Source organism: Desmodus rotundus, chromosome 2, assembly GCF_022682495.2.
Source record: "Desmodus rotundus isolate HL8 chromosome 2, HLdesRot8A.1, whole genome shotgun sequence".
NCBI classification, from domain to species: Eukaryota; Metazoa; Chordata; class Mammalia; order Chiroptera; family Phyllostomidae; genus Desmodus; species Desmodus rotundus.
In genome coordinates this window covers 192,659,919-192,685,975 of record NC_071388.1, presented here as the reverse complement: position 1 = coordinate 192,685,975, position 26,057 = coordinate 192,659,919, and the positions used below count along the sequence as shown (strand labels likewise).

The 26,057-nt window shown below is 43.2% G+C and overlaps 2 protein-coding genes across 4 annotated transcripts in view; one reads left to right on the top strand and one right to left on the bottom strand.

The window, feature by feature from the left end:
* Positions 1-1,942: 1,942 nt before the first annotated feature.
* TMEM169 (transmembrane protein 169) lies at positions 1,943-14,977 on the bottom strand. Of its 2 annotated transcripts, none has more exons than XM_053919057.2 (4): positions 14,867-14,977; positions 10,978-11,183; positions 6,775-7,129; positions 1,943-4,397 (listed from the first exon to the last, which is right to left on the bottom strand). In XM_053919057.2, the coding sequence occupies exons 3-4, from the start codon at positions 7,043-7,045 to the stop codon at positions 3,775-3,777; spliced, it is 894 nt and encodes a 297-aa protein (XP_053775032.1). In that variant the 5' UTR covers positions 7,046-7,129; positions 10,978-11,183; positions 14,867-14,977; the 3' UTR covers positions 1,943-3,774. The 2 variants fall into 2 exon arrangements, with proteins under 2 accessions (XP_053775032.1, XP_024420071.2); XM_024564303.4 differs by having other exon boundaries at positions 14,863-14,919.
* Positions 14,978-14,994: 17 nt separating this feature from the next.
* Positions 14,995-26,057, top strand: part of PECR (peroxisomal trans-2-enoyl-CoA reductase) — a 30,779-nt gene continuing 19,716 nt past the window's right edge. Inside the window, exons 1-3 of one of the 2 annotated variants that reach the window (XM_053919056.2) lie at positions 14,995-15,193; positions 25,289-25,368; positions 25,712-25,877. In XM_053919056.2, coding sequence (XP_053775031.1) covers positions 15,070-15,193; positions 25,289-25,368; positions 25,712-25,877 — 370 coding nt within the window. In that variant the 5' untranslated portion in view covers positions 14,995-15,069. Of the gene's footprint in view, positions 15,194-25,234; positions 25,369-25,711; positions 25,878-26,057 lie in introns of both variants that reach the window. The other variant, XM_024563900.4, reaches the window with a different exon arrangement.

Here is a 26,057-nt window from a genome sequence, read left to right as displayed (position 1 = left end):
GATAAATACAAGTCGCTTATCGGAAAGATGCACTTCCCTCTTTTGTCGCTGAGAATCAAACCTACAGCGCTTTTGTGTCAGAGCTCTCGCGTTAGATTTTCTTGAGTATGCGTATGAATTCAGAAAGTCACTTTTCTAAAAGTTTGGGTTTTTTTCTAAAAGGGGGGGATAGTGAAAGACTTAGCAGATGTGATGACTTTGGAACCAACTCCTAAAGGAAGTCATTTTACCTGCAATTAAAAGTGGGAAGGGCATTCTTTGGAGAAGAAATGGGATATACAGAGGCCTTGAGGCATGAAACAGCACCTGCTAAGGATCTCCCGAGTAGTTCGGAGTGTCGATAGCTTGAAAGGAAGAAGCGAGGGGAGATGTTTTAGAAGTGGCGGCTGTCAATTACGGTGCCCCTTTAAAAGGAAACCGTCCAGCCTGCAGCCCCCGTCCCCTTTGAGGGAGAATTGTTCAGGCTGAACCTTGCACAGAAACAGCTATTTTCTATACCAGATGACCCACAAGCTAACGGATGGACAAAGGGTCTGGCAACCAACGGAATATCTGCAAACCTCTGCCCAGACTGGAAAATCAAATCCAACCAGATTCTGTCCCCCGCGACTGGACCTGGAAAAGCAGACACTAAAGCTGGAAAGTTGTCCCTGAGGGAACTGAAGTTATAAATGCACTGAAGCCAAGAGAGTCAGACATGTTCAGACTAGGCTCTTGGAGCCCAGGAACTTCTTTAAGCTTTTCATTCGAACTCAAGGAGTTCTTGGAAAACTCAAATATTATTTTAAAATCTCTTTTATGACACAGCATAGAATTACTGGAGACTCACCATGGTGAAGAAATTTACATGGTTTTTGTCCGTAATTTTATCTTCCATGTAGCCTCTTCTTTATTGCCTTTTTCCTCCTCCTCTTTCCTTTTTTTCTCTTCTCTCTCCCTTCCCCCCTCTCTCAAACCCACACACTCTCCAGTGCAGGATTGTTTCCTAGAAGAAATACAAGAGATTCTAGTACCTGTGTTTGCACCTTAGACATTCTTAGGGGAGTCTTTAGAATCACCCACTCACCCACTTCCAGGCACCTAGGCAGTTGTGATGCAGAGAATGGAAATAAACTTTTAAGCACTGCTTCCACTGGCACAAGGCTTCCAATTAATCAAGGGTGAAGAGGCAAATATTATTAGTATGACACTATGTATGGCTATTCCCTTCTTCCTCCATAACAAAAGCATTCTGGCTTTGTTCATTCCATTTATCCCTGTCAGTTCAGGATCTGTTTGGATTTGTATGCTATTGAGTTGGGTAGAAAGAGGGAGGACAAGAGGTTAATGGGCTATGGCTGGTAGAGGAAAAAGGGCATTTTTGGGTAAAGGTGCGTGGGAGCCATAGTCGCATATGACAAAAACGGATGGGATCAAGAGAATGGCATCGTTATTTGGGTGCCCCCCATAAGCCATGCCTCCCCATTGGGTTTAATTTTCCTTCTACTAGTCTAGGCTTTTACTTAGCTTATTAGAGCCCTTTTGAACTGATTCTTTCATTAGCCACTAGGTGGCGATCCTAGCTAAAGTGAGGGCCATGTCAACTTCCTGGAGGTGTTGCTTGGGCCTCATCCTCATCTCACCCCCTTGCATTCAACTATGTCCTCTTACTTTTGTCCTAATTACAACTATTTTGGGCCTTGGCCATTGATTTCCCTACCCCCCCCCAAAATGTGACAAAGTGTTTGCAACTTCCAAATGTAGGCTTAAGTAAATATGCGACCATGGAAACAGTGCACCTAAACGGAATCGCCATAAATTAGTGGTATGTGAAAAAAAGACATAAAGTTTCAGATTAAGAGCATTATACATGTATAGGACAGCCACCGTAGTCACCCTTTTTCTGCAAACTAACATTCAAAGTACGACAGTTTGAGGGAAACTCAAAGACAAAGTGAGCACGTTAATTAGATTTTATTTTTGTTTTCATTTCAATTGTTTACATCTCTGCAAAAAGCACCAGAGAGCACCAAGTTTATCTTCAAGAATTCTGGACAGAATTTTGATTTTGTCAAACTAAAAGTAGTTATTTAAAAGGGGGTGGGGTGTCTTCTGAAGATGGATTTCAGCACCATGCATTAGGCAAATACCCTGGGCTTTTGTGGGAGAGCATGCCCAACTAGTATGGTCTGATTCGTAGTTCTTTCAACAACTTCTTCCTGAGACACCGATAATAGAAATGAGTACCATCTATTCTTGTAAGGCTCCAAACCTCCAAAAGCTGCTTGACCTGTGATGATTCAACTTAAAAAAATTAGAAATATACCTTCAGGAATTATTTTTTTTAACTTTCAGAATCAGTTCATCTGAATTCATCTGGTTTATACCCCCTGGTAGCCAGGAAGTCTTCTCAGCACAGCAAAGATTGTGTTTGTTGTTAAACTCCAGAAAGTTCTCAGTGAGTGAGGTTGTACCAAACAATGGACAGCCAGCTGTTCTTCCTGTTTAGGGTTACTGAACCCTGTTGGGGATGGGAGGGGGTGTAAGTGACAGATGCAATGCCTCCCTCGAAAGTCTTTAATCTGTGAATAAAGTATCACAGTCCCACCTTCACTACCAGAGAAAACAGGTATGCAATTATCATATAATCTTACTCAACTGTTTACTCTTCCCTTCTAAAAAAAAAACCCCCTGAAACCACGTGACATTACATTTAATTGCAAAGTACATGAGTTACTAACATCTCTGTAGAGCATATACATAGTATATATAGCTAGTACCTATATATAAAATCTGTGTAAGATTTAGACCTAAATAAATAAATAAATAAAGCTATATTAGCAGTTTGGGATCTGAATGTATTTAAATAATTACCGGGATTCTTCCTTGCCTACCAAAATAGCTATTCTTCTTTTCCCCCTTCCTCTTAAATTAGCATAACCACAATATTTAACCTAGCATGTAACTCCCCCAAAGACTACATTTCGCAGCCTCTTTTGCTTGTGAGGTCATGTGACTAAGGTCTGGCCAATGAGATCCAAGTGTTGAGTGGACTTCTGAGAAGTGTCCTTGAGTACAGAGAATGTGCTTCTTTGCCTCCCCCTCTGTTCTGCCAGAAACAGTGAGATGGCAGCAGCTGTAATCAACACTGGGGTTTGAAGAAAAGGGTGATGGGGGTCACATCTCTCTAATGGTAGGGGAATAAAAGAAGCATGGATCCCAGTGACTCAGCAGGGCCCCTGATGCTCTGCCTCCAGACTTCTTCTACAGAAGAAACAAACTTCTGTCGTTTAAACCACTGATATTTTGGGATATCAATTATATGCAGCTAAATAACTCTAAGTGATACACACAAATCTTTACTTTCTCATACACTGTGGTACGCCTGCTTTCTGAATGTTTCACTGCATCTTTATCTATTATTTTATTGGTCCTCCCAGAGCCTCCTTATTCTCCCTGTCACATGCAGTCACATGCTACCCTAGATTCCAGGCACCAGTAACACCTTCAAGCTCCTGAAATGATACACAACCGAGCTTCTTGTTCCAGATAAATGGTGGTTTTAGGGCAGGGAGTGAAGAACAGTTTGTCCATTGTATGAGCAACATTTGCATAAGTTACTTTTCTATTCCCTGCCCTCTCAGAACCACCAAGATGGTAGAGCAGATCACTGTGGGCTGGAATTTTCCAGAACTGTGAGAAGGGGGCAGGAATAATTTAAAGAAAGAATCTTCTGCAATTGGAAGATGATATACAGGCTACTGGGACCAGAGGAGGAAGTAAGCTGTTGGGAGTTTAGACAGTGGAAGTTTCTACTTCCTGGGTGGGGTCCTTGGTGGAGAGATTGCCTGAAATATTGTCATATTCAAGCAACTCCACAATGCTGTAAGGAGAACACTCCTCCAGACCCAGCTTGCTGCAAAGCCAGCCACAGAAGCCTTTCTCCATGTCCCGGGCAGCTTGCCACCATGCTCCCCAGGACCACGAGAGCTGAACCACAGCAGCATAGAGGCCCAGTGAAGAGGCCATGGCCATGATGAGCACTGGATAGAAGAGAATGAGGCAGGGGCAACATGAGATCTTGTGCCAGAAAGTCCTCTCCTCATTGTACACAAGGAAGATGTTGTACCAAGTGATAGTGCCATAGTAGAAAGAGACAACGAAAGACAGGATAAAAACCACAGGCAGGCAGACCAGTGTCCAGAGGACCACGTGGGGCCCACGGTCTGCTGCCATTTGGCAGATCTTTCTGCCTTCAGGTGTTGCTTCCTTCAACGACTCTTTAGGCTTGGTCAATTCCTGCAGCTCCTTCTCTGTCAACGTGACATGGATGTCCACCATCTGCCCTTTCTTCTTCCCTCGTGTGATGGTCCCAGTTAATGTGACATAGCGGCTGTCCAAAGGCATGTTCCACATACCTGAAAGGCATGAAAGAGGTAAAGTCAAGGTCAGAAGAGTGGGCATTTCATCACAGTGTTGTCCTTGAGGTTGGGGCTGATGACACAGTGTCCACTCACAGCATCTGGCATGGTACTGGAGTCAGTGATTCAGTGATGGCCTGAATGGGTCCCTCGGGAGGGCGACCACTGGTAGTATTATTCCCACAGGGAACTCTCGTCCACACTGGTAACATTGTGAAGCAGGTTAAATTTGTTGTTTGTGTTCTCTCTCTACTTTTCTGGGCCTCAATTTTGACACGATCTCTGTGATATGAAGGAATGGGAGGAACTTCTTTACTACAGACATCATGTTGTAGTGGTCTTGTTTCTAGTTTACAAGCACTGTGACAATATTGCTTATGGGTACCACCTACTATGCATGAAAATTGTGCTATGTGTGTATTATGCTGATGGGAAGCCCAGCCCCTTTCCCTTCTCAATGCTGCCCTGAGAGGGGACCTCCTCACACGCCTGTGGACATCCCAGCCCTCATGTCCAAGCTCTGTACACACACACCACACACACACAACACTGCTACCACCACCACCACCACCACCACCACCAAACCACCCCAACAGCCAGCCTTTGGCTACCCTGGAAGTGAGGCTGGAGACACTGAAACAAGGAACTCCATGGTCCTTGGTACCAGGATGTGAAATATAGTCCACAAGTGAAGGAGGTGGGGAGAGCACAGGCTTTAGGTTGTCCCCTAGGTCCTTGCCCCATGGCTGGAAGAGCGATAGGACAGAGCCCCCTAAAGAGCAGGGCCCAGGATGGTGGCAGGGACTCTGACTGTCCAGATAAAAGGGTTGTACTCTTCCCCAGGAACCTAATGGTTTCAGTCTCCCTCATCTCAATAAATGACACCAGCATCTGTCTTCTGTTGTTCCTGCCTCAACGTCAGGAGTCACTGTTTACTCCTCCCTTTTCTCACTCCCTGTCTCCAATCCATCAGCGAGCTCCTGACGGCACTGTGAATCCAGCCTCTCTTCTCCAGCTGCCTTTCCTGCTGTCACCCTCATCCTATGCTATTGTGGCAGCAGGAGACAAGTCTCTCATCAGCTTCAATTCTTAGCCCTTGTAACCCATTCTTTATAGAGAAGCCAGAGTGCTTTTTAAAAAAATATAAATGACACAGTGTCTCTCCCTTGCTTAATTAAAAGTCCTCCATTGACGTCCCCTTGCACTTACAACAAATCCCAAACTCTTTACTATGACTGCCACGGTTCAACATGATCTGACCATGCCTACCTTTCTGACCTCTCACCATCCCTTGTCCTCTACACTCCCTAATAGAAATAACTCCATTCCAGAAACAGGCAATGGTGTTTCCACCTTAGGTTCTTTGTCTTCGCTGCCCTCCCTTCTCTAAAAGCTCTGCCCAAGGTCTTTTCATGGATTGCTCCTTCATGCCACTCAGATCAGCTCTAACATCACAGCCTCAGAGAGGCCTTGCATGACCATGCAATCTCCCCCACCTTCCACAAGTTACTCATCTTCCCATCACCATGGTTTATGGTCTTGGGAATTCGAACCACCGCCTGAAACTATCTTTTATTTGCTGACTGGCTCACTGACCTTTAGTGCAAGGTCAACTGCATGAGAGCAGAAATGTTGCTTGTTCACTGTGCGCATATGTCTTAGGGATCAATCCATCTCTGCAAATAGATCTACCTCATCCATTTATCACTGCACAGTGATGCTCAATACAGACACTCCACAACTTCATTAGCGGCAACAGACATTCTTACGTACACATCCTTATGCACAAGGGCATAAGTTGCATGGGATGGATACTGAGAATTTCCAGGACATAGGCTATGCATATTTTCAATCTTGAATTTAGTAAAAATTGACCATCTCCCCTACAAAGTGGTTGAAGCAGATTCCACTTCCATGTGAAGTACATGAGCATATGTTCACTTCCTCATGTTGATGTTATCTTATTTTACCCAATTTTTGGCCATCATAAATATGAGGGAACACTATAACTCATTGTTGTTATAATTTGCATTTTCCTGATTATTATAAAAGTCAACTATTATTGTTTCTTTATCCTACATGTATTAAGCAATTAGCACAGTATGCTTGTATTACTAATTTTTGTGTATAAATCAGTCTCTTTCATTATACCAGGAGTTCTGAAAGGGCGGAGAGCTCCTCCATATGACCTAAAAGAGAACATAATAAATGCTCAATAAATACTGTTAATTCATTGAATGAAGACTGCAACACTGTGAGAAGAAATGTATCAACAAAAATAGGTCAGTGATCAAATGCCTTTCTGTCTTCTGGAGGATCCTCATTTGGTTTCCTTCCCATGGCTTTTAGCAAGTGGCCCCAGAGAGACACTTACCATCATCAGCAGGGTAGTCAAGGAAGTCCTCTCCTTCCTCCTCTTTAAGCTGGTCTCCACCTTCTGACTCCCCAGGTTCCTCATCCATTTTCTCATTGTCTGACCGGTAGATGATGATGGATTCTGGGCGGAACTCCTTCTTCTTCTTTTTCCTCCTACCCATTGTGGATTCCCCATCCAGGGCCAGGGCAGCAGCCACAGCCTTCCTCAGAGAGCCCTGGTGGGGGCTTGGGATCTGGCCCTGGCTTCCCACTGATGCCGGCTCTTCCATCCTAGTCCTCACGTCTAGTTATTCCTTGTGAAGACCCCAATTTGCTTGACCAAATTTACAATCCACACATCACAGAGCTTCTCCCTGAATGAGGTTATGCAAAGATGTCTCAACAGTGAGTTCAACTTGAAAGATAGGAAAACAAAGCCATCAACAAGGAGGGAGTGGGGTGAGTTGGAAAGGAGTTTGGGAAATGATCCTCAACTTTGATCCTCAAAGGGAGTCTTCACCTCCCTTTACTTCTCATAACACTTTATTGCTGCATTCTGAGTGCTGCAGAAATACTTTTATATGAATGAATTATTGTGAATAAAATTGTATGTGTTGCAATATGTTTGTCATTTACACAAACATGTAATATTATGTAAATCCCATCAATCTAGCCAAGTATAAGGAAATTGGGTGAGGAGGACTTACAGACCAATGGGGGTTAAGAACCACTCTTACTCCCACCAGAGATTCAGATGGCTGCAACCAGTCCTCCAGGCTCCTGGCTACTAAGTAATACACTGCAAGTATACCCAAATGAATAAATGCAACTTTCAGTGAGGAGCCCAAAGATGGCACAGCTTCGCCAACCACATATCACCTGGTATTCTATAAAGGACAATTGTTTGCTGCGTTCTTGTTGGCCCCAAATCCCAGAAGATTCCTGAGGTACATCCTATCATATACTGGAAAACCAGTGGGGCAGATGCACACTTTTCACTCTTAACATTCTTCCTTTTCTTTTTGTTTACCAGGTAAGGAGAGGGGTGTTACAATATTTTAGAAATCAGGAACTGTCTTACACTTCCTCATCTCCAGTGGAAAGTCCCAGGGCTCAACATATACTAGATACTTAGTGTATATTTGTTGACCTGATAGGAGAGAGGAGAAGGGAAAATGCCTATTTAAAAATAAGATGTGAACAACTGTAAAGAGAGGAAGGCTGCATTATCTCCCCCAATTTTGGATACTTTATTATGCTGTTAGTATTTTACCTGGGAAACAGGTTCTGAACATTTCCCCTTCCTTTTAGATTCCATAAGACAGAGAGTAAAAAGAATTCCCCCCATTTCCAAGACTTTAATCTTTAGAATTAAGAGAAGAAAAGGACTTTGCTCTTTCTGTAGAAGTTAGGCTTCACCCATCCCCCATCTCCACTCCCAGCCCAAAGGTGGCCAATGAATGAGATGCAGCAGTTAACCTCAATAAATCATTAGCTTGGGATTCTCAGTCATCCTAGGGGGAAAACACGTTCTAAAGAACATACTCGGACTCTAAAACTCATGCTTAATATAGCCAGTTTTAAGCCATTCTTGAAGACAACTTTCCATAATTATAAATTCATCCACCACTTTTTCCATCCACATTGTTACCACTTTGGTCTAACGGCCATCACCTCTTACCTATGGTTCTAAAAAATGCTCCTTGTCTTCTGGCTTCTACTCCTGCTGCCTTCCAACCAATTCTCCACTCACTAGTTAGAAAGATCTTTTGAAAACATTAATAAAATCATGCCATTTTCTGCTTAAAACCCTCTAGAGACATCCCACTGTTATGAAATGAAATCCATGTGGATTTGACTACTTTTCTCATATATACTTCCAATGCTCAGTCACACTGGCTGCTTATGTATTCCTCAAGAGCACCAAATGCTTTCCCTTTTGAAATCTTCTTAAATGCCGTCTGGCTTGGCTGGTATGTTGCTCCACCCCTGCCCCTTCACATGGCCATAGCCTTTGTATCCCCCAAGTTTCAGTTCAAAAGTCACCCCCCCAAGATTTTCCTGACACCAAACCTATAACAGGGTTCTCTGCTCTGCCTTTCATTATGCCTTGTCCTAACAGCCTATTTCCTGTATAAGACTTATTAACATTTGTAATTGTTTTACTTGTGATTTTACTTGTTTGTCGTCTATTTCCTCTACTGGACTATAGGCTCTACAAAGTGGTACCATATTAGTAGGTTTTCAAAAATATTTTAAGTGAGTGTACTAATGATTTGAGGAGGGGAGTGACATGGTAGCAATTAAGGATTAGTCTGATTTTGTCAAAGACTGAGACTGAAGAAAAGTTTAGTAAAGAGGCATTAATAAGCTCCTTTATAATTAATGAGCTCAGCTGTAACACAATTGTTAAGTGCTACACTTACATCTATTTTCGTCTTTAATAATGGAGGGTTTTAGCTGGGCACATGACGTCCTGGGTAAAGATAACATTTCCCAGCATCCCTTGTAGATAAGTGTGATCCAGACTAGGCCAATGGGATATGAGTAAAAGTGATGTGTGCAACTTCCACATCTGCACCTCTCCTTCCTCTGTTCACCTTCTTCAGGGCTGGAATGTGACCTTGATGAGCCATCTTGAGCCTTGCAGACAAGGGAAAACCCATAGAGACAGCAGAGGAATGAGAAAGAAGGAATCAGAGCCATCCTAATAGCCATAAGCCTCTTCCTTTGACTGTAACAGGAGAAAAAATACCTTCTATTCTGTTTTAAGCCAGGGTTATTTTGGTCTCTTAAGGAAGCCATACAGAAATGTTTCCCAATACACTGGGATTGTACAAGAATATTTTATATCCCAACCCCTCTGCTGTGTTCCAATTCATTAGCCCTGAGGCGTAAGAGGTTGTGAAATGCATTCCTGAGTCAGGGCATAAAATAGCAACAACCCTGATACCAGGTGGTTCAAGCAGTTTTATTCTCCTGGGTGGGCCAGGAATTCTGAAGCTCAGCTTTCCAGTACAAAGGATATCACATTGATTCTGGCTCAAGCCTCACCAGAATCCACTGGAGAGCTCAATACACTATATGATACTGTTATGGATTGAATATTTGTGTCATTCAAAAATTCATATGTTGAAATCTTAACTCCCAATGTGATGGCACTAGGAGGTGGGGTCTTTGGGAGGTGATTAGGTTAGGAGAGTGCAGCTTGAATGCGATCACATGAATGAGATCAGTAGTGCCCTTATCAGAGACTCCTGAGAGCTTTCTTGCTCTCTCTGCCACATGAGCTCACAGCAAGAAGCCAGCTGCCTATGAATCAAAAGGATATGTATTAATCAGGCTCTCACCAGACACCAGATCTGCCATCAACTTAATCTTTGACCTCTCTGCCTGCAGACTATGAGGAAAAAAAAAATTGTTACATAAGCTACCCAGTACATGGTATTTTTGTTGTAGCAGCCTGAACAGACTGAGACAGAGACTATTCTCTGCTTATAATGAGATGGCCAGCAGTGTACCAAAAGGGGAGTCAGAACACCACAAATGAGCATATCTTCCCAGCTATAGTGCTGAAGGGTTAAAGGGACTTTGAGAATTCTCTTTGTTTATACCTGAGCTGTGACCTTCATTGGAAAGGTAAAATATAGTGCTGTCTCCCAGGGAGAAGTGGCCCTTCTCCCCAGGAGATTAGTACCTTTTGATCTTTAGCTGTTCGCTCTGGGAGAATTGGCCCTTCTCCCAGAGGGAACAGTTAGGTAGTCAAAATCACACATGGCCCTTGGCCCATAGTCATGTTTCTCTGAAACATACTTAAGCATCGTTCCCGAAGTGAGATTTTGGAATCCCACCCGAGGAAAGGACGCTTCGCTCAGAACTGTTTCCAGACAAACCCCGACCCCTGCTGCTTCTTGGAATTCCCCAGTGTCTGTGTTCGGTTAGGTGATTTCTTGTCTGGTGATGTATGCTCTTGATTCTTGCTGTTCTTTTTGCTCTCGCTTAAATAAAGTGCTTAACTATTCACCTCTGGGCCTTTATTGTCTGCGAATCAGAACCTCCAAATTAAGTGGCCACGATCTCATACGTGCCCCTTAACGGCACAAGTACCTGTGTTGGGCTAAGGCATCAGCAGAAACTCTGGTTACTACTCCCTGCTGGCCAGCTGTTATTCACTCACTCGGTCACTAACCCCCACCAGTCAGTTACGCAGTCCTACCCTCACCTCCACAGTGGTGGTTTACTGCTGGTTCACAGACTTCTCACCATCAGGCATGATTTCTCTGGAGTTGGCTCGCAATTCTGTGCTCCCAGGTGGTCACTGGAGCAGATCTAATCCAGTGCCTTCTCCAATCCAGATACACTCAGCAGAGCTGTGAACTTAGTGGGTGGAGAAGCCAGGAAGCTTTGAAGCCTCTGCCCGTAGAGTCACTGCAGAGACACAAGTAACATACACATGGCTGAAAAAAATGCTACAAAGTGTCAGTGACACTAAGTCTTAACATCTGGACACAATAAGGAATGGTGGGGGCTATGGTAAACAGGAGCTCAGGTCTCATCTTTATATAGGAAGTTACTGTTCCTCTCTCTGCCACCACCAATGCCTACTGTTCAGTCAACTGCTTTCACAGAGAAACGCAGGTCCATTTGATATGGGGTGTCTGAAATGTCATGTGAAAATTCCTGGTTTTAATAGTTGCAAGTAGTGCAAATTTAAATAAATTACCAAGTGGACAACCAACCACAACAAAACACAAATGGGCTGCCATTTTGCCACCTCTTCCTTATAAAGCTTCCAAATCAGGGTGGCCCGCTACAACGCTTTAAGAAAAATCAGGATTTGACTTTTTGCACTTTGACCCATATGAATACATCTCCCTCTTCCAAGGAACCTGAACTGGGGCTGGGAGGGTGGAATAGCATCACTTTCAAATTAACTTCCCACTACAGTGAACTGTGTCTTGTTCCAGCCTGCCATTCTTTCAATTCTTCTCTGATTGTGTGTGTGTCGCCCAAAGAGCCACCTATTACCTGTCTTGGGTGGCCAGATTCTCCCAACAGAACCTTGATTTACCACCACTAGATATACTAGGCCAACTAGGAAATACCATGCTTATCATTTTACCATCAAAAGTTACCATAAACCTCTCTCAGGAAGACAGTCTCACCAACGTAAAAATGAAGGGAATTTGGCTTAGACAGCGTCAAATGACTGGAACGATGATGGAATAGCAACTTAAAAACTCCCAGCCTCCAGCCAGTTGCTCTGAATTGGCCGTGAGCACAGCCAGGCTGCGTGCAACCTGTTATTTTGTGGTCCTGTGACATTTCTCCTGTCATTGTCAAACTACTCGGTTCTGAAAAGCTCTCACACTGAGACAGGTTCATCGTCTAGGAAGGATCTGACCACCTCTAGAGAGGAAATAGTTCCTGGCTGCAAAGGTAGTTGGTTACAAGGCGCTGGAGCATCTCCTTATTGTAAGATCTGATCTTCACTATCTGATCTTTTTGTTTATTGTCTTACCTCACACGGCAGCTTTCCACCTCCCACGCCCGCTCCCAACATACATACATGCTGGAATGTAAACTCCAAAAGGCAGGGACACATAAATATCTTGTCCACTGTACTGTATCCCCCATGCTTAGAATAGTACCCAGCACATGGCAGGTGCACAATGAATATTGACTGAATATTGTGAATTGGTTAAGAGTCTTATTTGTGCAAGCTGGGCTCTTACTTCAAGGAGGGGTGGGATTAGAGGCCTCAGTGGCATTTCTTCCACACCACACAGAGATTCTGTGAGTCTGAATGTTGAGAATCCCACAGGCCCCTATAGGTCTGAGCCAGCAGCTGCTCTGCAGTGGGAGAAAATGAAGTTGCCAGGCAGATGGGGCAGGGGAGGGTGAGAAGATGGGTGAGCAAGGAAATCTCAGAAGATGAAGGGAGTGCTAATGGGGGGTGACAGGGTGAGAGTGTAGAAGGATCACGGCCGTGACGATGCGTTTTTCACCAGGACAAAATGGGCAGTGATGCCAAGTGCAGGAAGGGCAGCATTTGAGTCACTGAAGGAGCAGTCAGTGCGACATGACGTGGTTGCCCTGTGAAGAGATGGCTCAACCAGGAGCCATTGAAAATCTGGAAACGAAGAGCCTCCAAAACGCAGAACTACTGCTGGGCCTCCAGGCCTGAAGGGGTTAGCAGACTTTCAAACCCTGGCTGCGGTCACAGGCAGAGACGGTCACAGGCGGAGACGACATGCCTCTTTATTTTTAACAAAAGATCTCTCAAAGAGACCCCATCTCTCTTAATCACAGGCACTCTTAGGACAGTGACAAATAGCTTCCTGATTGCTCATGCTGCAGCTTCCTTGCTGCTGAGCAACGGCTGCTTGTCATCCTCAGCAGTCAAAACTGGCTTTAAGTCAGTCTTGTCATCTTTTCATTGGAGGACTGCAGAGTCCCTGTCTCAGTCCCCTGGGCCACCAGAGAGGCTATGCTCCAGCCAGGCCCACACAGACCCACCTGGGCAGAGCTCTGAGAATGCACAGGTCCAGCCCTGTCAGAAACCACATTTAACTGTGTCTTTATAAAATTACCTTGAAAAGAAACTTAAAGTGTTCCTTCTTCCCAAGAAAGAAAGCATGGGATTTTCTGGAATAAGAAACTCCTCAGAACCTAATCAATATTTCTCTTCCTGTTAAAAAATATATATTTTTGTCATTGGGATTAAAGCACCAGAATTATATTTTTCTGCAATAATACTTTCAACTTCACTATATAAACTTATTTCTTTGTTATGGAGATGATGGGTGTAATTTTAAAAAATTCGGTCATAGCTACATAACTGACTTAAGAGAAGATGTAAGTGATTTCTAGATCATCAGCAAATGGAAAGAGGAAGAAATTTCTTCCCTTTTGTAATGAGTGTCGATTAGAACCTGTCAGAAACAAAGATTGAGGGGCAAGGGTGTCTTCAAGGAAGTCAGAGAAGGGCAGGGGATGGAAGAACAGGAAGGAAGATGTCTGATTCCACTCCCAACCACTTCCAATTTGCTTTGTGAATAACTAGGTGGCAGGCCTAACCAAAGAATAATGGCATTTGCTTGCTTTTACATTATTTTAATGCCCAGCAGGGGTAAATACAATCCTCTGACAACGGACTTACAAATAGCATCCTGCCTGGATTGTTAAGGCCACAGCACCTGACACTTCCCAGAACTGCACAGTTCTTAGGCAAAGTCTCTCCAGGTGTAATCTGGAAAGTCCAGGTGTAATCTCACTCTGGTGGGTTGACAGACCATGCAAGATGAACATTAGGAAGGAGAATGTGAATAATAAGTCACTGTGATTGGGTACCCAAACACGGGTGAGAACTTTCCCCCATCCGCAGCAGACTCTCTCCCTTGAAAAAGACATGAACTGGGGGACTAGGTTCTCTCCCTCTCCCTCTGTCTCTCTGTCCGTCTGTCTGTCTGTCTGTCTGTCTGTCTGTCTCTCTCTCTCTCTCTCACACACACACACACACACCCCTACTGAGGCGTTCTTGCAGGAAGCTTGCAAGGAAACATCCTCTTTTAGACTCATCGATTTATGCAGCCTGGGTGAAATGGACCAGATATCGAATCTGGTAACAGTGGCTTCTTCCCCACATTCCTGAGAGGGGGATGAGGTAGAGAGGGGCTCGAGTTTATTTTTGAAAGCAGTTATCTTGCGTCTGTGGAGAACTGCAACGGTACCCTCCTCCCCCACCCCCACGACTCTCCCCAGGGTCCCTTCCGGAGGAGGAAAGGATCTAGAAGCGCATTTCTCCCCCTTGGCGGAGCCAGCCCCTTCTCTCCTCCCGCACAGAGCAGCTGGGGCCAGAGCGTCACCGGACGCCGGCGGGTGCAGCAAGGCTCCCAAGCTGCAGCCTCTCTGTCCCCACATGCCCTGGAGATTTAATTTTAATTAACCGTGAGAGCTATAGTACTGAGGATTGCATTTTTCAAAATAGCGCACACTCCCGCCTTTTGTCTGCCTCCCTTCTGCCACCCGAGCCCAACAACCCTTTGGCAACGAAATTATAAGAACAAAAACCAACAAACAACAAAAAACGAACGAGGAATCTCACCCACATGTGCCGGAGACAGCGACCGGCTCGGGATGCCGCCGTCGCGGGGGAGGGGTCTTTGCAAGGCTGGGAGGATAAAAAGCAGCCGCGGCGGGCGGGGCGGGGCCCCGGTGGTCACGTGGCCGCTTAGGCCTGCCCACGTCCGCGGTCCCTGTAACTCAGTTCGGGAGGTGGCCTTCCCTGAGCGCCTTCAGACGCCCAGCCGTCATGGGTCTTTGCGCCAAAGGTAAGAGCTGCCTGGCGGACGGCTTGCTGCAGAATCGAGTGGGCATCGTCACCGGCGGGGGCACAGGCATCGGAAAGGCCATCGCGACCGAGCTTCTGCATCTTGGTACGTGAACAGGCCCCAGGCCCGCGGACCCGGATTGTGGGTCGGGGCGGGTGGAGCAGGGTCGGGGCGTGGGGGTGGAGACACCTGCTTGTGTAACCTGGGGTTGGGAGCCAGCCCACACTAGGCCGGGGTGGGAAAGTGTGGAGTTGCAAAGCAAAGAGGGGGAGAACATGAAAAGGTAAAATCGTCATTGATTTAGAAAAACAATGTAAGGAAATTTTAAAAGTTTCTTTAAAAAGAAACTCGTTTACAATATACAACAAATGTAGGATATGAAGAGCTCTCACAAATAAGGAAGGAAAAGATCGAACACACTGATAGAAAAATTGGCCTACGATATGGACCAGGTGTACCAAAGGAAGAACTAGAAATAGGCAGTAAGTAAATGAGGAAACAATCAACTTTATTGGTAATAAAATGCAAAATAAAACAATAATATCCCATTGTTTTTCTTAAAAGATTTTAAAACATTGAAGAAGACAAAAGTGTTGACGATGCAGTGGAAAGGCTGGCAAGAATGCAAATTATTACAAGCTTCCTAGAGGACAATTTGAAAAAAAGAATCCTAACAATATTCATGCTCCCTTCCATGACCTGGTAAATTCTCTCTCAGGGATTTAAGGAAATAATCAGAGACAAGCGCAGATTTGTATACAAGGATATGTATTTGCAGTGTCCAGTAGGGAAACATTGCAAATAACCTACATATTCATTATATGGGAAATAGTTAAATCAATAACAATGGAATATTATGTTACTTCTGAAGATTTTCTGTAGAAAAATGCATCCCTTATAATTGAAAAAAGCAGGATTCTAAACAGAATATAGCTTTCCAGTTCATTTGTTAATGAAAAATACAGTATATACGCAGGAAAAGACTGAAGGAAGTGTATAGCATTGTTAACAACAACTAGCTTTTATGGAAATAATTTGAATCATGGGGGTTAAACTGTCTTCGTTTTGAACATTGTTTATGAACATGTTAACTGCCTTTGCGTACCATTGTGTTTCTAATGCCTGTCACATCGTATGAACTGAAATAGGAAACTAAAAAATGAAAATACCGTCCATGTAAGAAACTTTCAGACCTGTGGAGAATGTTTATGAGTTTATTTGAGCCACACTGACGATAATTTGCCAGGAAGCACAACTTCAATAAGTTTAGAGAATGCTCTAAAGAATGGCAGTTTTGCACCTTATTTTATACATTACAATCAAAGAAGGAGACATAAGGGGGTTACATGAAATCCACTGGTGATAGATTAGGGAGGCAGGGAGAAAGCAAAGCAGGAAAATCTCTGGGATTAGATAAAAAATAAAATAAAATGGAGAGACACCTACTTCTTTTGCAGTGGTGGGTATACATACCATAGTTAACAATGAACATGTACAGCACGCAGAGATGGTATGTCGGGGAACAAGATACCAATGAGGGGCTCTGGTAGTCTCTGGTTTGGTGATGATGAATTTCTTTAGCTCTTTCTTGTCCGGAAAGCTTTTTATCTGCCCTTCAATTCTAAATGGTCGCTTTGCAGGGTAGAGTAATCTTGGTTGTAGGTCCTGGCTTTTCATCACTTTGAATATTTCATGCCAGTCCCTTCCAGCCTGCAAAGTTTCTATTGAAAAAATAAGCTGACACTCTTATGGGAGCTACCTTGTAGGTAACTAATGCTTTTCTCTTGCTGCTTTTAAGATTCTCTCTCTGTCTTTAACCTTTGCCATTTTAATTATGATGTATCTTGGTGTGTTCCTCTTTGGCTTCATCTTGTTTGGGACTCTCTGTGCTTCCTGGACTTGTATGTCTACTTTCTTCACCAAGTAAGGGAAGTTTTCTGTCATTATTTTTTCAAATAGGTTTTCAATTTTGTTTTCTCTCTCTTCCCTGTCCAGCACCCCCATGATGTGAATGTTGGTATGCTTAAAGTTGTCCCAGAGGCTCCTTACATTACCTTTATTGTTTTTTGGATTCTTTTTTCTTCTTGTTGTTCTGATTGAGTGTTTTTTGCTTCCATATATCGCTGATTTGATTCTCACTTTCATCCACTGTACTGTTGATTCCCTGTAAATTGTTCTTCATTTCAGTTAGTGGATTCTTCATTTCTGACTGGTTCTTTTTTATAGTTTCCATGCCCTTTTTTATGCTGTTGAAATTCTCAGTAAAGTCACTGAGCATCCTTATAACCAGTGTTTTGAACTCTGCATCTAGTACATTGCTTGTCTCCATTCTGTTTATTTCTTTCTGTGGAGTTTTGTTCTGTTCTGTTATTTGGGCTATGTTTTTTTGTCTCTTCATCTTGGCAGCCTCTCCGTTTTTGTTTGTATGGATTAGGTAGAGCTGCTATGACTCCCTGGCTTGGAAGAGTGGCCTGGTATAGTAAGTGTCTTGTAGGGTCCAATGGCACAGCCTTTCCTATCACCTAGGCTGGGTACCTGAGGTTTCCCCCACCATGTGGGCTGTGTACACTATCCCCTTGTAGTTGAGCCTTGATTGCTGTTGGCAGGTCAATTGGAGGGATTTATCCAGGCCACTGACCACCAACCTCTGGCCACTGAGGAGGATCAGCTATACAGGGGCCCACTCCACAGAGCAGGACTTACTTCAGCAAGGTTCTGGTGCCCACTGAGTCCTCCCCTTGAGAGTGTTGCTTGTGGAGGTGGTTGGGTGGTGGTGCTCCTACGTGTTCTGTAGTTGTCCACTAGATGCGCAGGCTTTGGGAACTCCTGGGAGATGCCAGCCAAGGTCAGCCATGACCTGTACTCTGACTGGGGCCACCCAGCATAAGCTATAAAGCTTACAGCATAAGCTATAAAGTAATCTGCAATTGTCTGCAACTTGTGCTGGGATTGGAGGTGCCCAAGCAAGTCCTAGCTTGGCACCAAGCTAGGCTGAACCAAGACCAGCTGCTGCTCGTGCCAGGCCTGGGGCCAGTTAGCAATAGGCAGGAGGCATGCCGAGGTCAGATGCTGTTGTTTGAAAGAATTTAGGAAAATCTGAGGCATGAGCCAAGACAAGCCATTTGGAAACAATATACAAATAATTTTCACAACGACTTTCTAAGCTTTAATTTTTTTTATGCTAGGATTAATGGCTACTTCCTGAAAATTGTTATAAGCCCTAATTGGGCAAATAAATTGTTAGCCAATTCTGTTTCTAATGAGAAGGCTACTATTTTTTGATATGAAGTACAAGTAGAACTTTTAGGACTTCTGGCCAAGACAGAGGTGTAGGTAGATACACTGTGCCTCCTCTACAACGAATAGAGGGATAACAACAAATTTAAAAACAAAAAATCAGAACTGACAGGAAATCGAACTGTATGGAAGTCCGACAACCAAGGAGTTAAAGAAGAAACATTCATCCAGACCAGTAGGAGGGGCGGAGACAGGCAGCTGGGGTGGAGAGGACTAGCTGAACAGCAGTGGCTGGCAGAACTGGCAAGGTGGTGGCTGGCAGAACAGGTGGTCCCACGTTTGTGTGAGGATACACCAGGAGGAGCAATTGGGTAGCAAGACAGACTGCATAACCCAGGGTTCCAGTACAGGGAAATAAAGTCTCAAAACCTCTGACTGAAAAATCCTGTGGGTGTTGAGGTGGTGGGAAAAATTCTTAGCATCACAAGAGAGTTCATTGGAGAGACCCACCGGGTCCTAGAATGTACACAAACCCACAACCCAGGAATCAGCACCAGTAGGGCCCAATTTGCTTGTGGTAACAGTAGAAGTGAATGAAAGCCCTCTGAGAACTGAGCAAGTAGCATTGTTCCCTCTTGGACCCCTCCCCCACATACAGGGATTTGCCCCACCCTGGTGAATACCTAAGGCTCCAGCCCTCACTATGTAACAGGTGTGCCAAGACAAAAAAAAAAAAAAGGCCCAAATGAAAGAACAGATCAAAGCTCCAGAAGAAATACAACTAAGTGACGAATAGATAGCCAACCTATCAGATGCACAGTTTAAAACGCTGGTAATCAGGATGCTCACAGAATTGGCTGAATATGGTCACAAAATAGAGGAAAAACTGAAGGCTATGAAAAGTGAAGTAAAGGAAAATGTACAGGGAACCAACAGTGATGGGAAGAAAACTGGGACTCAAACCAATGGTTTGAACCAGAAGGAAGAAATAAAAATCCAAACAGGACAAAAATGAAGAAACAAGAATTTTAAAAAATGAGGAGAGGCTTAGCAACCTCCAGGACAACTTTAAACATTCCAACATCTGAATCATAGGGGTGCCAGAAAAAGGAGAAGAAGAGCAAGAAATCGAAAACTTACTTGAAAAAATAACAAAAGACAACTTCCCCAATCTGGCAAACGAAATAGACTTCCAGGAAGTCCAGGAAGCTCAGAGAGTCCCAAAGAAGTTGGACCCAAGGAAGCACACCGCAAGATATGCACATCATAATTACATTACGCAAGATTAAAGAGAGGGAGAGAATCTTAAAAGCAGCAGGAGAAAAGGGGTACCTACAAAGGAGTTTCCATTAGATTATCAGCTGATTTCTCAGAAGAAATGTTACAGGCAAGAAGGGGCTGGCAAGAAGTATTCAAAGTCATGAAAGGCAAAGACCTACATCCAAAATTACTCTGTCCAGCAAAGCTATCTTTTAGAATGGAAGGGCAGATAAAATGCTTCCCAGAAGAGGTCAAGTTAAGGGAGTTCATCATCACCAAACCCTTATTATATGAAATGTTAAAGGGTCTTATCTAAGAAATAGAAGAAGATCAAAACTATGAACAGTAAAATGACAACAAACTCACAACCATCAACAACTGAACCTAAAACGAAAACAAAACAAAACTAAGCAAACAACTAGAAAAGGAACAGAATCACAGAAATGGAGATCACATGGAGGGTTATCAGCAGGAAGGGGTGGGGGGAGAATGGGGAAAAAGGTACAGGGAATAAGTAGCATAAATGGTAGGTAGAAAATAGACAGGGGGAGGGTAAGGATAGTATAGGAAATGTAGAAGCCAAAGAATTTATATGTACAACTCACAGACATGAACTAAGGGGTGGGGGGGAATGTGGGTAGGAGGGGTGTGCAGGGCCGAGGGAAATAAAGAGGGGAAAATAGGACAACTGTAATAGCATAATCAAAAAATATATTAAAAAATAAATCAATATCTTTAAAAAAAAAGAAGTTGAACTTTTAGACATGTTTTAAAAATGCTGATTATTGTGTTGTCTTATACAGTGAAATGATCTTGACTGCTCCTTGTTCTGAAAGGATGTTAAAAGTCCCACTCACAAGAGCAAGATATAATGAAAAGGACTGGAACCTCTTTGTTAGATGCTGTTAGAGAAGGAGTGATGATTCCATCGAGGAATACCTAAGATTATTCAAGTTGAATTCAAGTCAGTTCCTCTTCTTCATCCTTGAGTTAATCACTCTCTGACTTCAGCAGAAGTTAGGTACAGTGGAAAAAATTAAAGTAAGAAATCATGAGGCAAGACAGCACTTTTTTCTTGTTCTAGTGACTAAGCTTGTTATAGGCTCAACCTATCAATAACCAATTTTGAGTTTGGACCAGCCTTTGTGGTTCTTATTGTTATTACAAGATGCCCTTCAGTAATAGTATGTTTATTGGTTTTGGAAAGAGGGGAAGAGAGGTAGAGAGAGAGGGAGAGAAACATTAATTCAAGAGAGAAACATCGATTGGTATCTTCCATATGCACCCAACCAGGGAACAAACCCACAACTCAGGCATATGCCTTGACCAGGAATTGAACTGGTGACCTTTCAGTGTGTAGGTGTGCCATTTAGGGGCACATACGAGATCATGGCCGCTTAATTTGGAGGTTTGGATTAGCAGACAATAAAAACCCCAAGTCAGATATGAATAACTAAGCACTTTATTAAGTGAGAGCAAAGTGAAAGCAAGAATCAAGATCACACATCACCAGCCAGGAGTTCACCAACACCAAACATAGAAGCTGGGGAATCCCGGAGACAGCATTCAGGGTCCGACTGGGAAAGTTTGAACAAAGAGTCCTTCTCTTGGTTGAGATTCCAAAGTCTCACTTTGGGGGTATGGTTAAATATGTTTTAGACAAAAGTAGCTACGCACCCAGGGAGGGCCTTGTGTGACTGGACTAACCAACAGGTCCTTCTGGGAGAAGAGTCAGTTCTCCCTGAAGGAACAGTTAAATGCCAAAAGTACTCATCCCCTGAGGAGAAGGGTCAGTTCTCCCTGGGAAAGAGCATGCCTGCCTATATTTTATTCTGACAATAAAGGTCATGGCTCGGGCAGCCACAAGGAGGATTCTTAATGTCCCTTTAACCCGTCAGTAGGACAATGCCCAACCACCTGAGCCACCTGGGCCAGGGCAAAGCTTGCTATTTTCATTTAAGGAAAATACTGGTGGGAGTGTCAACATCCCCATGGGCAGCTATTCTTCTTTTAACTCCATTTACATCCATTCTAATTTGACTTGTGGTGTTAATTTTTATTTCTTTGAGTACTCTGGGATCAGCCATACCCTTCCTTCTTTTATCTTTCTCTTTCAATCACTCCTTTTTGTGAAATGTCACATGGGTTTATCATTGAGAGACAAGGAGGCAACACCACTGCGTATTTTGCTGTCTGTGTGGGACCCGAAGTCAGCTGCAGAGCAACCAATCACTGACAGACATTGAAAGAAGTGACATGATTGGTCACTGATCATGATGCGCATCTCTTATTCGCATGGTAATTTGTGGATTGAAGAGCTAGCAGTGAGGTTTGTATATCATGCAGTATCTCTCAGTTAATATACCATGGTAACGGAACTTTGAACCACATTGGTGGGGAACTGGTGTTATTTAATAAGCTAAAGTAACTGAAATTAGTGCATGTGAGGGGGGTGCTCTACCAGCAGAGCTCCCCCCAGCCTCCGTGGATGAGAATAATTCTACTAAAACATGATCTGCTTGTGGAGGAAGGCTAACCAGTTTCTCAGAGGAGAAAGGTGTCAAGCCCGTATCTCAATGGGCTTTTATTGAGTTTCACTTGCATAGGAATGCATATCAAGGAAAGGAGGATAACATTTCTGGGGTCACGGGGGTTCATTTGAGTCAGGGTCTGGTAGACAGGGTTATGCCAATTGGCTGTAAAACCTTGGGAAACAAACTTATTTTGTGCTTGGACCCTTAACATTTGAGTTGAGGACATTCTTAGCAAAGCAGGTTTCACAGGACTTTATGCATTCTTTCTTAGGCCTGATCACCCCCCACTGGGAACTGCTGATTCAGGCACAGGGCTGCACCCCCCTTCGGCATTGTTTCAGGCCAGAGTCAGGCTGGGAAAGCAAGGCAGCTGAGAGGTTAGTAGACTTTTTACAGATAGAATGAGGACTCGGGCTATAATGAAGCCGAGGGGTGAGGGATTTTTTCCCTTCTCCACAATCCCCTACGTTCTTCCTTGATGGCCTCTTCGTGACTGTATCTGTCTTAGGTTGTCCTTCCCTTGAGGAATCTTACCCGTCATTGGCTAGCCAGTCATCCACCTGGGGCTAAGCAGGGTGAAGTAAGTAGGGCAGAGGCTGCTGGGAAGATAAGTTTTGTCTCCTTAGTGTCTTACGGTCCCAAGGTTCCCTAACCATGGGGACTTTTCGCCTGTCGGCAGGGTTACAGCCTCTGAAACCAGGCAGGACAGTTCCCAACGAGTGCATATTACAGCTGAGAGTCCTTGAAACAAGGACTGCCTGTCCTTATATTTCACCCCTCCTGGCTCTCATGTTGCTGTTCTCATGTATTTTATTTTTACGTATATTATAAATATCATGATCCATTGTTATCATTTTTACTTTAAACAATCAGCACTTTTTGAAAAGATTTGAACAGGAACAAGAAAAGTCTTTATATTTATTACCATAATTGCCATTTCTGGTTCTTTCCTATAGATTTAGGTTTCCATCTGGTAGTATTGTCTTTCTAGCTTGAAGGACTTCCTCTAATTCTTTTTGTAGTGCAGGTCTGGTTTAATGATGTCTTCTAGCTATTATTTATGTGAACAAGTCTTTATTTTGCCATCATTTTTGAAAGCTATTTTCCCTGGGTCAAGATGTCCAGATGCATAAACCCCACCCCACCCACCTTTGCACTGAAGTACTTTTGTAGCCAAGCTCCTTATGATTTTAATGCCCCTAGTATTTTTGACAGCTAGAATTAAATAATTTAATTCTTAATTAGGATTTACATATAGGCTTTAACTAAATGTTTCAATTGCTTTCGTTGGTATGTAGCTTGTAGTCAAAGATTAAGAAAGTGTTTTAGTCATGTTCTGATGAACTGCCTGTAAAGCAAATTCTAGAAATGTTTAAAAGACACTTTGCTTTTCCTGGCCAAGTAGCTCAGTTTATTAGAGGATCATCCTGATACACCATGATTGCTGGTTCAATCCCCTTTTAGGGTACATAGAAGAATCAACCATGTATAGGAAACAAATTGATGTTTCTCTTTCTCCCTTCCTCTCTCTCTAAAATCAATAAATAACATTTTTAAAAGACACTTTGCTTGAGATAATAGGTAGTTAAGCATAAAACCATGATAGCATAAACAGTGGTAACAGTTACCAGATATCTAGTTTCTGCTTTTTGCTCTTAAAGATAAGGTCACTGACACACAATTAAGAGATATTGTATAGAATCTTGGTTTTTCATTCCAGTACCTCTTGTTCTCTCAATAGAATTTTGTGTTGCTAATATTCAGTTTGTCAAGCAAGAGAAGATAACGCCAGGGCCATAAGGTGTCTGATACAAAGCAATGTTATTTGTGACTAAAGAAACTTGGACTTATCTCTGAGTTCCCTGAAACTCCCCCTCCCCTGCTCCCTAGCCACATAAAAACTCCCTACTTTTGCTTTTTGAGAGGTCTTGCTCTTCTGTCCCCTCGTGTTGGCCAATTCAAGTAAACCTCTCTCTATATCCAAGCACTGCTGTCTCAAAGTTTTGCCTACTAGCACATCAGCTACATGAACCTCAAATTTGATGGGTAATTCAGCAACATTTTCGGGACAGTCCATTGTCTTCTGGCTTGCATTGTTTCAGAGAAAAAGTATTCTGCCTTTTTTGTGTCTTTTGTTCTGTACTTAATGTGTTCTTTTTCTCTGGCTTTTAAATGTTTTCTCTTTATCAGTGTCTTATTTAATGATATCACTAGTGTCCTTTCTGGGTGTGTTTTTAATAGTTGACTTTTCTCCTCATTATGGCTTGTATTTTTTGCTCCTTTGCATGCCTGGTAGTTTTTTGTTGCATGCCATGCATTTTGAATATTGCCTTGTAGGTTACTTGTTCTTTCTATGCTTTGTTCTGTGATGCAGTTAATTTACTTGGAAACAGTTTGACACTCTAAAAAGAGGATGGTTTAATGTTAATCATTGACTTGAATAGTCTTTAGGACTAATTTTGCTGCATTACTGAGGCCATAGCCTTCTGAGTTACCCCATGACCCCGTGAAAGGCTTTTCCTGGTGGGAACACTATTTCCAGTGCTGTGTGAATGCCAGGGTGTCTTTCCTCTGTCATTTTGGGTCATTTGTTCCCCAGTCTCATAGTTTCCTTACTGACATGCTCTGATCTATGTGCAGCTAAAGATGTGAGGAGCCCTCTGTAGATTTCTGGAGTTCTGTCTCTCTGTACCTCTTTCCCCTCTATGCCTGTGTACTCCAGTCCTCTTGGCCACCCCAGACTTCTAGCTTCATCTCTTCTACCCAGGACACTGCTGGGCTCTGGATAGGTGCCTTCTCCTTGCTGCAGCCAATCACTCTCTCCAGGCAGCGGCTGGAGTAATCATAGAGCTCACTGTGCTTGTGTCTACTCTCTGAGATTACTATCCAAGGCTGCCTCATGTCCAGTGCTTGTTTTTAATATAGTTTGTCCAGGTTTTTAGTGGTTTGGGGCTAGAGAATAAACTCAGTTCCTGTTATTCCATCTAGACTAGAAACAGAAGCCCTAATTCATCTTTTTTACTGGATCACTTTAAATATTTGCTAAATGTTTTTTGTGGAATTTGGACAACAAATGAAAACATATTTACTTATTCATTGGCTGTGTTCTCCTCAGGCTGTAATGTGGTCATTGCCTCCCGTAAGTTTGATGTATTAAAATCTACTGCAGATGAGCTGAAGACCAGCCTGCCTCCCACCCACCAGTCTCAAATCACTCCTATAAAATGCAACATCCGAAATGAAGAGGAGGTAATGGAAATATATCTATATCATTATTCATTTTTAATTTATAATAGTGGTTGCTAAACCTGACTGTGGTTCAGGTTTTCCTATGTTAGCGATCAGAGATGAAATTCGTGAGAAGCAGAGCCTGTGAAGGAGATTCTTCTCCTAATGATTTATTGAGTATGTCACCTCATGAGAAGGAGAGGAAGGGAAGGAAAATTATAAATTTAGCTTTATAATCTGTGGGTATGCTAGTGTTCAGAGTTACCATCCACAGTGAGAGATTATAAGCTCTCCTGGAGCAAACCATCAGTCCAAGTAGCAGATTACGGTTATTAACCAATTTACTTGTAATGTTTTTCTTTAGGTAAATAATTTGGTCAAATCTACCTTGGATATTTACGGTAAGATTGATTTTTTGGTAAACAACGGAGGAGGCCAGTTCATGGGTCCTGCTGAATACATCACTTCAAAGGGATGGCATGCTGTGGTTGAAACCAACCTGTCGGGCACCTTCTACATGTGCAAAGCAGGCAAGTGTGATCAGGAACCCCAAATTCAGTGTGTCTTTGTTTAAAGATCATAGATAATCCTGAAAGAGAAAATGTTAGGGGCTCAGAAAGCTCTGTGTCATCAACATTTACTGCCCTGAGTTACTCACATACAGCACAGGATAGTAATTTGGCAATGTTAATAAAATATGGATATCCTTT

Coding starts and splice junctions, on each gene's coding strand:
- TMEM169 (XM_053919057.2), bottom strand. CDS start 7,045: ATGGAAGAGCCGGCATCAGTGGGAAGCCAGGGCCAGATCCCAAGCCCC. Junction 4,398..6,774: donor TGACTACCCTGCTGATGATG/GTAAGTGTCTCT, acceptor CATGCCTTTCAG/GTATGTGGAACATGCCTTTG.